Source organism: Tamandua tetradactyla, chromosome 21 (genome assembly GCF_023851605.1).
Source record: "Tamandua tetradactyla isolate mTamTet1 chromosome 21, mTamTet1.pri, whole genome shotgun sequence".
Lineage (NCBI taxonomy): Eukaryota > Metazoa > Chordata > Mammalia > Pilosa > Myrmecophagidae > Tamandua > Tamandua tetradactyla.
Window position 1 is genome coordinate 9,028,974 of NC_135347.1, and position 14,701 is coordinate 9,043,674.

At 38.8% G+C, this 14,701-nt stretch overlaps 1 protein-coding gene across 5 annotated transcripts in view; it reads right to left on the bottom strand.

The window, feature by feature from the left end:
- Positions 1-661: 661 nt before the first annotated feature.
- Positions 662-14,701, bottom strand: part of TNFAIP8 (TNF alpha induced protein 8) — a 120,754-nt gene continuing 106,714 nt past the window's right edge. For 4 of the 5 annotated variants that reach the window (XM_077138879.1, XM_077138877.1, XM_077138875.1 and 1 more), the window contains exon 2: positions 662-2,255. In XM_077138879.1, the coding sequence (XP_076994994.1) occupies positions 1,690-2,255 (566 nt within the window). In that variant the 3' untranslated portion in view covers positions 662-1,689. Of the gene's footprint in view, positions 2,256-6,379; positions 6,984-14,701 lie in introns of those variants that run through there. The other variant, XM_077138880.1, reaches the window with a different exon arrangement.

Below are 14,701 nucleotides of genomic sequence, written 5' to 3' on the forward strand. Positions count from 1 at the left end.
ATTTTCCCATAGTTCTTGGAGAAAAGCCATCACCTGAAATTAACAAAATAAATTATAACAAAATTAAAATGTTCATAATGGAGAAACAGACACCAGCAAAAAAAAAAAAAAAAATGTTCATATGTCCTGAAAATTATTATTGGCTTGGTCTAGAATTATCTACCGTAAGCAAATGTGGAATCTTCCCAGCTTTTTTCCCCCCACCAAGTTCATGCATGAGAGAAGTCCTACTGTTAGAAATGAACTTGCTGATCGTGGCTTTACAACTGACCCTTCAAGACACATCCTCACTGCCTTCGCTCTGTGTGAGATATTGTTATAAAATATAGCATTTGCCTACTGGCTCTACAAAGTAAGAATGGCACTATTAGTTCGAATTCGGTGTCAGGATTTAACATCAAACCAGGGAGAAAATCTTTGCCTTTGCTGCTTGTCTTAGCCAAGCAAATGAATCTCAGTGCAAGTATTCAATGCTGGTGGTCGGGCCTGTTATTTCCTAGGCGATATAGAAGGCCAACAAGGTTCCATTTTTTTTACAAAACGAACACATACTGATCATTTACACGCATAAAATTATACAGAAACATCAGACAAACTGTTTAGGATGCAAATATTTGGTTTACTCATCAAAATAGCAAATAACAAAATAGCAAAAACCTTATCTGTTAAATAAAAAAGTGACATTCTTTATTTATCTATCAAACCTTTTTAGACATTTGAAATGCATTCAACTTCATGCTCAGGTTTTGTAGCAATATCCTTTCTTCCCTTTTGCCCCTCTTCCTCTAAATTAAGTTATTCTGATGTACTCATCTCTCAAATGATGATTGCGTATCTTTAATACCACTTACTTTTTATTGTCCCAATATCAAGAACAATCTACATTTTCTCTTTGCCTCTTGCATTTGAAATTGACATTAAAAATAGAAATTTCATCACCACATTTTCGAGGTAACATGAAAGTTGAGCCCTAATCAACTATTTCAAGGCAATGAGATGCTATTCCATTTTTGCAAATTTAAGTACCACCATTGGTATTAAAAAATGTGACTCAATTCCAGAAACATTCTTATATCAGACACCACTCATTATGTCAAATATAGTCCATTTCCACAGTATTGATTTCAGATAAGCTGTTCTCTGTGGGATCAATTTGGCTGTTTCGGACTTCTTGAATGCCGATGACAAAGTCTTTAACAAAAGAACCAAGGGTAGATGTGAAAATGGAATTGTTTCTGAAGAAGCAATGACAGCAGGAGAAAGTCCTTGGCTTTTAAAAAGAGGAACATATACATAGCAAAGAACAGAAATGAATCAAAATACGTAACTTTGTACATGTTAGAAATATCCACTGTGCCACCAACACAATAATTGCCCTAAAAAAAGATGTCTTGAGGTTTGGAGCTATACATATTTTTCTTAACATGACCCTAAATGCATTACCCAACCACGCATCTTCCCCACAATCAGTTAACCGTAAGGAAGCTTTAACTACAATTTTGGCACTATGCTTTTCTTCAAATAAAAGAAGCTCCATAAAAGCACTGTCAACAAATGCTTGACAATTGAAATGGGCAAAGTCTTCCTGAAATATGTGTAATTTTTTAAAAATTATTTTTTTCCTTCATAAATCAGCAGTGCTCCATCTTCCAAGAAATCACGAGCAGTCAAAAATCTTAATTCACATACTCATATGTTCTCTTCATCCAACATTTTGTTGATGCCGTCACAAAGTTTTTGTAAGTGGGGTTTAAAATTTCCAAAGGGATTATACAAGGCGGCCAAAAATTCACAATCTGAAAAATGATCAAAGACATTATTCACCCGTCCGTGCGACTTTGCAGTGAGGTGACGCTGAATGATCTGGTGGAGCAACTCTCTGCATTCATTTAGCAGCCTGGATAACACGTTCCGGTCGAAGGTGAAATCCACCTGATGGAAACTGACCACGGTCATGGCGAGCTGATGAACTTTCTTCTTAAATTTCTCCATCAGTGCTAGCTCGTCTTGATTGAACTGATTATTCCTGTAAAGGATCGCCAGCTTGATGACTGTTTTGATGAGGTTTTTGATGACCTTCTCTGCCTCCTTCTTGTTTTGGGTATACTCCTTGGTCACCCTGTAGAGTTCATCCAGAACTTCGCTGCTCGTGTCATCTATCAAGGTGGTGGCGATGGATTTGGACACCATTTTACCCAAGATCTTCTTTTGTGCCTGCACGGCCAGGTTTTTGGAATTAAAGACATCTGTGGCCACTGAAAACAAAAGGGTGGGGGGATGGGGAAGAAAAGATCAGTAAATATCAAAGAAGCAAATTACAAAACAGATATTAGAGAGTATTTTTTTTTCTTATTCTCTTCATTGTCTGTCGTAGTTTGCCTTTAATCTACTGACACTCATCTTTATTCAGAAAAGAACTTGAAAAAACGTTTCTATATTTCTGGGCATTTGTGAAATCCAGGGTTGATGTGTATAATCTTTGATGTCTTTGACAACTCACCTATTTGATACCTTCTGCTATGTAGTCAATACTTTTAGAGGTTAAAGGTGACAACCTTCTTAAAAATAACTTTTTCTGATTATAAAAGTAATATGTCTCATGAGACAATAAAGTTTTTATGCAATTTTTTCCCTACCTTCATTTGATAAGAAATACATAAAAAAATATAAACTCTGGAGTTCTCCTCTGAGCAATACACCAAGAGCTCTTTAAAGAAATTTAAATGCAAGAGGAAATGGCAAATTCATGGAAGAAAATAAGTTGCAATAAGCCAAATTTCCCAAGACTCGAGCCACACCCATGTGTTTGTCTATTCCAACCACTCTGAATTTCCTGCAAAAGTCAAGTGTTGAAAAGAAATATTCTTTGGAGAGCTCTTGGATACTTGTGACTTCTGATGAATGGCTGTGGTAGACCGAATCATGTACCCCAAGAGAATATTCTTAATATCAATCCCTCTTCCTGTGGGTGTGAAACCATTTGTAATTAGGACTGGAGATGTATTATCAGTTAAGTTGTGGATTCATTTGTGAATAGGATCTTGGAACATCCTATTTAGGTGTGGCCAAACTGAAAAGTTTGGGCTTTAACGTGTATTTCTGGAAGCCTTGTAAAGAAAAAGCCAAACAAGAAGTCAACGGAAACCAAAGAGCAGTGTGCCAGTTTGAGGCTATTATGTACCCCAGAAAAGCCATGCTTTAATCCTGATCCTATCTTGTGGGGGCAGCTGTTTCTTTTAGTCCTGATTCATTATCGGGGTGGAAACTTTTGATTAGGTTATCTCCACGAGATGTGGCGTGCCTAATTGTGGGTGTGGCCTTTTTGATTAGATGGAGATGTGACTCCACTCATTCCAGAAGGGTCTTGCTTAGTTTACTAGAGTCTTTAAAAGGGGAAACGCTTTGGAGAAACCTCAGAAACAACAGAGCTGACAGAAACTTCACAGCAGAGCTGACACAGAAGTTGACACTTGGAGAACAGAGCCACAGATATCTGGAGATGCTTGGAGCCCACTAGATGGCACCATGGGATATTAAGCAAGCCAGAACCTGGAGAAAGCCAAGGGAAGCCAAGAGATGAAGGCAAGCCTTGGAGAAGCAAAGAAACAACCCCACAGAAACAGAGGCTGAAAGCAACAGTGCCCAGAAGCAAGAAACCAGCAGATGCCAACCATGTGACTTTCCAGCTGACAGAGGTTTTGCAGACCCATTGGCCTTCTTGAATTAAGGCATCTTTTCCTGGATGCCTTAGTTTGTACATTCTTATAGGCTTAGAACTGTAAACTAGCAATTTATTAAATTCCCTTTTAAAAGCCATTCCATTTCTGGTATATTGCATTCCTGCAGCTTACAAACTAACATAAGCAGATAGAAGGAGGGAGAATGATCACCAAGTGACAAAAGGCAAAGACATAAGCCAAGGGACCTCAAGGAGTGAAACAAGCCAGCTTCTTTTTTGTTGTTGTTGTTAATGTTTTTATTGAGATATCTTCACACATAAACAGTCTATACATGGTATAAAATCAATGGCTCACAATATCATGACCTAGCTGTGTATTCATCACCATGATCATTTTTAGAACATTTGTGTCACTCCAGAAAAAGAAATAAAAAGGAAAAAGAAAAAAACCCATACAACCCATACCCCTTTCACTGACCACTGTTATTGCTATCTACCCAATTTTTTTTATCCCTTATCCACCCCCCCATTATTTATTTATTTTTGTCCTTACGTTTTTACTTATCTGCCCATACCTCGGATAAAGGGAGTCAGCCAGAAGGTTTTCACAATCACACAGTCACATTATAAAGGCTATATAGTTATATAATTGTCTTCAAGAATCAAGGCTACTGGAATATAGTTCAACAGTTTCAGTTACTTCCCTCTAGTCTTTCCAATACACTAAAAACTAAAAAGGGATATCTATATAATACATAAGAATAACCTCCAGAATAATCTCTTAACCTTGTTTGCAATCTCTCAGCCATTTAAACTTTGTCTCATTTCTCTCTTCCCCCTCTTGGTCAAGAAGCCTTTCTCAATCCCATGATGCTGGGTGCAGCTCATCCCCGGAAGTCATGTCCTATGTTTCCAGGGAGATTTATAGCCCTGGGAATCATGTCCACATGGGGTGGGAGGGGCAATGAGTTCACCTGCCAAGTTGGACAAGCCAGCTTCTGAATGCTACTGACTTAGGGTAGAAAGCAAGGCCTCACTGATGCCATGAGCCAATAAAACTGTTAAATCAGTATGTGGTATTTCTCATAGTAGCCCTGGCACAGTAAGACAATGGCCACTGCTCCCTTTAAATCTGTATATGTTTAACCATACTTTACAAGCTAATGAAATGTGCTACATGAGCAACATACTTTGCAAAAGCTGATGCCAGAGTTTACTTTTAGAATTATCATAACTTTCAACTTGATGGATAATTTAAGTAAGACACATGTAATAGTTAAATGCATAAAAATATTAATGCACTACTCTATGTGATACCCCTAGCTTAGATTTCGTTCAGTGACAATGCTCAATAAATGTTTACTTCCCCAAACCGAGTTTAATTTTTCTACATTCTTTTGTATATTCTGCATGTTGTGATCTGAAAGTTTCTCCCATAGAGCTGTCTGTTCTCCCTCTTCTCCCAGGTCCCCAAAACTGCAGTTTTCTGGGCTCTTCTTCACTTCTGAGCCCAGGGGCATTTGTTCTCTCAGCATATACCAGTGCGTGAGACTGGGCCTGGTGCTGGAAAGAGGGCATTTGTTGGTGAGAGCCAAAAGTCTTGAAAACACAGAGATGCAGGAAGGAGCCAGGGCATCAACGATAAGAAAATTATTTCTAGTTTGGACAAGGTAGAGACATTAGAAAACAGAAAGGCAGCTGTTCCCAAATTCAGGCTGAGAGAACAAATTTAAGAACACAGGGACTTCCTCAAAATGGAACTGCATGTTAGATCTGAAATTGGGGGAAAAAGTTACATTGGCTCAAAGTAGCTCAGGCTATGTGGTACAGCAGCTGCAGGTTTCCTAATGACCAGAACATTATTCGTAAATATACAGTGCCAGCACACCACTGAGAGAATGTCCTGATTAAACTAGATAGAAGCGGTGGCTGGCAGATGTTGATATTTAAACTTCTGAAACATGAACTGAAACTGCAGAAGAAGAACTGAAATTTATTTTGAGAAAGAAAAGGAAAGTGAAAAATTGTGAGGAACGGCCAAATTTAGGTAGAAAGTTTCCAAGCTTTTTTTTCTGTTTCAGCATTTAAGCAGTAGTCCATTTCAATTCCTATTCTTTATTAGTTTGCAAATGAGTGCAAGAGTTAATTCATGCTAAAGAGTTTATACCGAAAGAAATGGTTGCATACGTAGTTAATATTACCATGTCCAGACCAGGGATCATATTTGATTGCAGAACTTCTGATAGGGAACTCGACAAAGTAATAAACTTAATTTAGATAGGGATACGCTAAAGGTTTTCTTACACATGGGGAAAAAATAAGAATTCAGGAATTTGTTTAACATACAGTCGAAAAGTTTTGCACCTTTTAATCCATCAGAATATGGCACAGTCTGCAAACACCCCATCTGGAATTTACTGCAATGTCTATTAGTGGGGAATACTGTGGACTGCGAAATAACTGAAACCAGAGAGAGACAAGGGTCTGTCAGATTTCTCTCTGGTCCTTTTTCTAAAGGTGGACTTTCAAGTTTGCACGTCCTCTCAGCTACTTCTCTTTCTAAATCTATGTGCCCCATTTAATTTCAAACATAAAGAGAAAACAGAACAAAAACTCCATGGTGCAGCACTTGAACTTCCTGCAAGAGAAAGTATAAAAAGCCTGTCTGCTGCCAATTAAGCAAGATCGTTTCCCACTTACGGGTAACCTAGTCTGAACTGGGACAGAGAAGTTGATCTCGGAGGCTTTCATCACACTTGTCCCAGAGGAACTTCAAAACCCTGCTCTAGAAACAGCAGCAGCTTCACACTTTCATTTACTCTTCGGATTTATATCTGGTGCAGCCATCTTTGTAAATGAGGAGGAAGCTCTTTTTCCCCTTCGGCAGGAAGACCTACGCTGATTTCCCAGCAATAGTGAAGCTTTTCTTCGGAGCCAGCTGGGGCTTGTGGCTGAAAGTTGCTGGCCAGGACCATGTGGTCTGCGATCATCAAGTATGATTTTTGTTACATGCAAATTAACTTCCTTTAGCCATTCCTGCTCAGCCTCATTTGTCAGTTCCACATTCTCCTCCAGACCCCTTAAAGGCCTGGTCTATCTCAGAGCTAGTCCTGGAGCAAGTTCTTTGCCTTGACTCTGCCCTCACCCCGGTGTGATTTCACCCATTCCCACGGCTGCAGACACTACCCCTGTGCCAATGACTCCCACAGTAATAACTCAGCCCTGACCTCTTTTCCAGAGTCATTTTTGCAAATGCATTCAAGATTTTTATTTTCTTTGGCTTTTTGCAGGCATTTCAAATGCACCGTGTCCAAAACCTCAATCCTTGATTCCCTTCTGCCCCCAGAGTGCTCCTCCCTTTGGCCTTTACTATCTCAATTGACAGCATCCTTTCCGCCCAGCTGCTCCAGTGAAAGACCTGGAGTCACCCACCATGACGTCCTCTCCCTTGTAGAGCCCACTGCCCAGTTCTTTCCATTCTACCTCCCCACAGTTCTCTAAATTCTAACCATTCCCCTCCAACTCCACTGACACCAGCCTCACCACATCTCTCCTTGAACAGCAACCAGTGTTTTGTTTTTTTAAATGTAAATTTGAAAATGATGCTCCCGTTTAAAGCCCTTTGCTGACCAGTGCACTTCCTTGTTCCTGAAATCACTGACCTTGTCTAAGTGTTTATCATCTGCCTCTTCCTACTTCAGTAGCTACTTCTAAGCTCTTTGAGAGCTGGGACTTAGTATCATTTTGTTCACTGGGTTACCCCTAGGGCCCAGAACAGTGGATGGTACGTGGTTTTCTCTAAGAAAGCATGTTGGCACATAAAACCAAAGTTTTAAATACATACGTGGGTGTTCTGTTTGTTAGTTTTAAAACCTAGGGAAACAGATATTTGTGTTACTTTGCTAAATATGTGGTTTTCTTCCCATTAAATGCACTGCAGAAGATGGTTTCTCTTATGGTCATTAGTCAGTTCTTTTAAAGAGGAAAGACGTTTTGTGCACAAGGAGGCAACAACACTACAAATATTTAGAGTAAAAGTAGGGTGCAATGGTTCTGACATGAACTGCAATGAAAGATTAGCTACATGTCCATCCCTACTTCTGGCTGGAGCTATGTTTTGTTTTTTATTTTTTTGCATGGGCAGGCACCGGGAATCAAACCCACTGGTCTCTGGCATGGCAGGTGAGAACTCTGCCACTGAGCCACTGTTACACCACCCTGGAGCTGTTTTAAACATGTAACAGAAGGATGGTCTGAAGGAAGCTACTAAGATGTGCAAAGGAAATATTCTCAAAGGAAAAAGTTCTGAAAGTATTGATAATGCTTTACCCATTATGAAGAATTCACTCATGTTGGGAAATTTGCAGGTAAGTCAACTAATATAAAAAAAAATGATGCCATATACCAAAAACATACTAAGGCTTACAACTCTCTTAAAACTATTTAAGATTATTTATAGTAATAGGGTACAAAAGTTATTTTTACCACTTAACTTCCTTCTCCTATGTCTCTATTTCTCCTTTCCTGCCTTAATCAATTAGTACCATTTTAATAATGTTTGCTATAAAGCAAACTGATATTCAGGGAATTCTGGTTTTAGCATTGACAATTACGAATCTGGAGATACATATTGATGGTGAAAACATATTGACCCCTCAAAGTAAGAAAAAAAATGTGCTTGGAAGCAAAAAAACAAAAAAACACACTTTTAATAACATTAATTAAAAACTATACTCTTCTGGAATCTAAGAAGTTTCTAATACAGTAAAGTAGTTAAGTCACTTTTATTACCATCTCACCAGCAAACACATAATTTCTTCACCCATTAAATTTCTGTTATATATGGAGCTTTAAACCATGACTATATATGCACATATCATTGCTAATTCTTGCCTACTTAAAATTTGATCCAGTGGGCACAATATTAGGAAGAATGGAGAAGAAAACTATTTGGAGAGCATGCCTGGCTCTTTGGTCTGATAATAAAAGTTCTTTAAACAAATACAAAACTTTCATTCTCGTGCATCTGGATAACTCCAAATGTAAATGGGGCTTAAAGAAAAGACAGCTTTGGTTTGAAGAAAGCGGCCATAGCCAACCATAAATACTGTCACAAGAAGTCAACAGGCTAAGATGTGACCTCCCTATATTGGAATTTGGCATGCTTCAGGAGGTAAGCAAGGCACACTCGGGAGTGCTGGTGATGTATAATATATGTCTGTGATACCAACTTCCACAGACAAGAATTCCAAAGTGGGAAATTCAACAGGGTAGAGAAGAAACAAACAAACAAAAAGAAATGAAGGAAAAAAGGGAGCACAGTAGAGGGGTGAAAGCCACAGCCAGTAGAAGGAGCAGAGATGAGAAATGTGAGGAGAGCTGCCCAGGAAGGTCAGAAGCAATGATTACTGCAGCAAGTTGGAGGCAACCTCATCATCCAGAGCAAAAGACAAAGACCAGACCCCTTAACCCCTGAAGTAGCTGGGCACAGAAGGAGGGCAACACATAGTCTTGGGAGAATTAATACATTGGTGTCCTTCACACGGGGTCCAAGAATGCCCTGGCACTGAATGCAAACTGTAGCATGCATGCATTTCACTGACATCAAGTGGTCAAGAACCAATGGTACCAAAAAAAAAAAAAAAAAAAAAGGGGTATAGACAGATGGGTAAAAAACTAAGGATAAATAAATAAGTAGAGAGGATAAGGGGTATAGGATGTTTTGAATGTTCTTTTTACTTATTTATTTTTGCATGGGCAGGCACCAGGAATCGAACCCGGGTCTCCGGCATGGCAGGCGAGAATTCTGCCACTGAGCCACCATCGTGCCATCCTCTTTTTCATTCTTATTTTTATTCTTTTGTGTATTTTTTTTTTGGTGTAATGAAAATGTTCAAAAATTGATCATGGTGATGAATGTACAACTATATAATGATACTACGAACCACAGATTGTATACTTTGGATGATTACAGGGTATGTGAATGTATTTCAATAAAATTGCATTAAAATAAAAGAACCAGTGATACCATTTTATGTATGATTGTACTGTAACCCACAATTTCTCTATTAAAAAGAAAAAACCGTGGTATGTACATCACAGTGACAAGCCAAGTCACTTACTCTGTGTCTCATGCCACCTCCACCAAAGTACTGTGTGCTCTTTTAAGAAGGCAACATGGTACAAAAGGTATGTCAGGAAAAAGTGTCACTTTGGCATCACTGGGTGTCTTTTCAAGCATTTTTGGGCACAACCTTCCTTCTGGGTTATGGATTCCTTTTATTATCCTTGACCTTAGGTACTTTACAACACTGTAAATTGTAGAAAACTAGCAGTATGGCAAATGGCTCTTGTCCATAGAGATGCAAATGAATCCTGTCAGGTGAAGGTACAACTGATTCATGATTTTCTTGTTTGCCTATATATGTGTGTGTGTGTATGTCTATTCTCAGAATTTTTCTTTAAACCAGTTATAGCAGCTACTGGTCCTCTTGCTAATTAATGTGGTAACTAAAATCTTTGACATGTGTCCCTTTTGTATGAATATGAGTTTACCTTTTTTTTTTTAAAAAAAAGAACATTTGATATATATTAGAATTTTTTTCAACAAAAATATTTAATATAAAAAAAGATTGCACTATAAACCTTTAGAGCACCAGAGCGTTATTTTCCTGTGACAAATTATTTTTCTGGGGTCCTGGAAAAGTAGAGTATACTTATAAAAATTCAAATACTCTGTAGCTAATTGTTCCATGGACTATCATACAACTCAGGGAAAATGCTGAGACTCACTATAAAATGAAAATAATCTTTCTTACCTCTCGGACTTTTCCCAAAGATAAACAGACTTAGACATGAACCATACAGAAATGTCTCACACAATGCCTGGCACAGAACAGCCTTCTTCACAGGTTTGTTTAAAAAAACACAACAAACAAAACTTCAAATGTATTCTAATGCACTTTAGTGCTGAATCACATTTGGTCAAAAATAATCAGCTCCTTCTGGAAACATATTATGGAACTGAGAAACGTAAAAAGCCAGATGGCTGTGTGGAAAGAGACCTCACATAGTCCAGATAATCAGGACTTATATTTCCTTTTCCATAATGATATTTTTAAAATTTTAACATATGTTTAAACTTTCTTCAAAAATGGGATTTCTCTCTTTTAAAAATAAAAATGTGAAGTTTATAAAATCCAAGTTAAAAATTTAAATCCAAGTTAATTTTTTTAAACAACATTCATATTTTTTATTTACATGAAGTAACGGGTATCAGCCTTTTAAATGAGAGGCTTGTGAGATGCAGGATCTATTGACAGAAAGGACTCTATCAAGGCATTTGTGCTGGTGTGAAGCTGTTACGTGTCCCAGAAAAGACCATGTTCTTCAAATCCATTCCTGTGAGTGCAGACCTTTTTGTGGGTGGGACTTTTTGATTAGGTTGTTTCCATGGAGATGTGACCCACCAAATTCTAGAGCCCAGAGAGTTCAGAGAAGCTGAGAGGAAGAAAATACCCCAGGCCTAGCTCGAAGGACCCACAAGAGCTGATAGAGCTATTTTGAAACCAACCCAGGAGAGAAGGGCCAGCAGACATGGCCATGTGCCTTCCCACGTGACAGAGGAACCCTGGACGCCATTGACCTGTCTTCAGTGAAGGTATCCTCTTGTTAAAGCCTTTGTTTGGACATCTTCATGGCCTTAAAACCATAAATTTATAAACTAATAAATTCTCTTTGTAAAAGCCAACCCATTTTTGGAATATTGCATTACAGCAGCTTTAGCAAACTGAAACAGCATTGTAAAGGTATTTTCTCCAAAGAAAACGGGCCTAAGGAGAACAGAACGGAAGCTAAGATGAAAAGATAAGAGCAGAAACATCATCAGCATCCACATAAAGGTTCTGATAAAATTGTACAGAGAAAGCCCTTGGGACTCCTCAGAGCCAAAAACAAAAAAACAAAAACAAAACTTATCCCCTACTTTCTCTTTGAACTCCCTCTTGAGTTTCCCCTTGATATCTATTGAGATGTGAAATTCTTACCCAGCTGGCTGACCCAAATAGCCAATCAAGCTCCTAGTTCATTATGTTTGACCCAATATAAAATAAAGCCCACCAGCCCTAAACCCACTCCATTAGAGGGACAAACCCTTGTCCACAGAATAGGAAATCAAGCTAACTTCCTTTTTTATGTCTATAAAAATCATCTGCCATCTCTAAAACACAAGGCTGCTTCCAGTTTTGTAAGAGATCCTGCATCCTTACTGCAGCAAAACTTTGGTTTATCTGTCCCAAATAAAATGCTGAAATCTGTAAACTCAAGTCCTGTGCTGGTTACGTTCATGTGTCAACTTGGCCAGGTTATGATGTCCAGTTGTTTGGACAATCAAGCACTGCCCTGACTGTTATGGTGGGAACATTTCATGGACTTAAATCAGCAGTAAATTGATAGCATCTATGGCTGATTACATCTACATTCAACTGAGGAGACTGCCTTCCACAACGAGAGAGGTCTCATCTAATCAGCTGAAGGCTTTAAAAGGAGAACCGAATATTTCAGCAGTAAGAAGTGAGAATTTCCATCTCAACTTCAGCCAGCTACTGCTTCTCCTTGGAAATTCATCAGAAACCATCGGAGTTTCCAGCATGTGGCCTGCCCTATGGAATATGGACTTGCCAATCCCCACAGTTATGAGGGTCAATTCCTATTAAAAAATACAATAATATTTACATAATATGCATATGTATAGATGTATACACACACATATATATACAAACACACATACACACACATATATATCCTATTGGTCCTGTTTCCTAGAGAACCCTAACTAATACAACTTTGTATTATCTTTTGATAGTTCTGAAATCCTCCATGAGAGCCAGAGTGCCAAAGGCAGAGCAGAAAGCCAAGCAGTGAAAATAAAACAGATGGATACAAAAGGTATTAGGTTGTGAACCTGGGTGCAATTTAACTTCCCTGGACTTCAGTTTTCTCATCTGCTAAGTGGGGATCATTTCAAGTTCATGTGGTTTAAAGATATTTAAAGCGTTCCAAATCTGAAAACAACCTGCAGTGTGCCTGGCTCATGAGAGACTACAAATGAATACTGAGTTTGTTACCTTATATATATTTTAACATGGTAGAACAGGGGTTCAAACTCAATATTTATACATACTGTGCTCTTTTTAATCACTTCCCTTTATACCTTCCACTTCCCAAATTCGTAGACAAGAAAATTACACCCAGAGAAAATACTGTATGGCTGTGTGATCTCAGGTTGTTTTTGTTGCTTTAATTCTACAAACTCTTCAACACAACTTTCAGTCCAACTATGTGTCCTTCATTCCTGTGGCTTAACAGAGCAAATAAATAGTATGACTTGGGTGGCCATATCATTTACCATCCAAATGGATATGGCTGAGAAGGGAAATGGCACTATTAAAGCAGGACCCAACCCCACACAAGATGGCTGAGTGAGACTCTTCAGGGTTCTGTCCTTCTACAGAAATTTTAAACAACCAGTAAGAATTGGGAGTACATCTTTCTAAAAGTTCCAGAAAACAGCCAAAGGATTGCAGTAACAAGATGACCCTGGAATTAAGAAAAAAGCCATTTAAGAGTGGGTCTTGTGGTGTCCTGGTTGGCCTCTTCCCTAACTCCTCACCTGCTCAGCACAGACCTGACCAGCAGTCCCCATGTGGAGCCCTGGTTCTAGTTTCAGAAGTAGCAGAGTAACCCCCATGCACATGGTGGGAGCAGGTTTGTCTGGACCAACCTCTCTGGTGGTGGCCTGAGGGACAAGTCCCAAAACTTGCCCTGCATGTAGAAGGTGGCTTACTGAGCAATGCTACAGAACCCTGTGGGATAGCAGTCAAGTCATGCTGCTTGGGGAGAGGGATTGCTGGCCCAGGACCATCAGGAAACTGTTTCCCAGGGAAGAGAGCACATCTGTATCCATGTAAATGGGGGAATTCTTGGGGTCACAACATTCACGCTCAGGACAAGAGGCATGGGCAAAAAAGGATCTGAGAGTTCTACACTTTGGCCTGTAGCCATTTTTCAAACTCACTGTATGGAAAAGCCCTGAAGGAGAGACTTACTCAAGTCATTCTTCAAAGACTGGGAAAGGTGTTTTTGTTTTTCCTTCTTCTTCTTCCTGCTTATTTGGTTTGTAAGTTCCTGGCACTTAGGAAGGCTCTGTCAGGACACTAGCTGCATACTAGCTTAAGGAACTGACACCTTGGAGTTTAAATTTCAGAGATAACACACTAAAATATCAAAACATTCAATAAAAGTTTACAAAACATACAGAGAAACGGAAGTTGTGGCCTAAACAAAGGAGAATAAATCAATAGAAACCACCAGTGAGGAGGATCAGACCTTGGACATAACAAAGACTTTAAAATATTTGGTCCTAAATAGCTCAGAGAGCTAAAGGAAAACACAGACAAGGAACTTTGAAAGGAAATCAGAAATACGATAGATGAATACAAGCAGAATATCAACAGAGAGGTGTACTGAAAAAGAAACAGAACTGAAGACCACAGTAACAGAAGTTAAAGATTCACTAGAGGGGTTCAACAGCAGATCAGAGCTGGCAGAAGAAAGAAACTGTGAATATGAAGAAAAAACAAATGAAATCATCTAGTCTGAAGAGCAGAAAGAAGAATTTTAAAAAGTGAACACAGCCTGAGGAACCAGTGGGACACCATCAAGTATACCAATATATGCACTGTGAGAGCTCCAGAAGGAAAACAAAATGGGAAGGGGGCAGAGAGAATATTCAAAGAAATAATGAGTGTAAACTTCCCAAAGTTAATGAAAGACATGAACATATACATTTAAGACACTCAATGAATTTCAAATAAGATAAACTCAAACAGACCCACATGGTTCTACGTTATAATCAAACTGTCTGGTACCAAAGATAAAGAGATAATTCTGAAAGCCATGTGAGAGAAACAACACGTCATAGACACGGGAGCCTCAATAAGATTAAATGCCAATTTCTCAGTG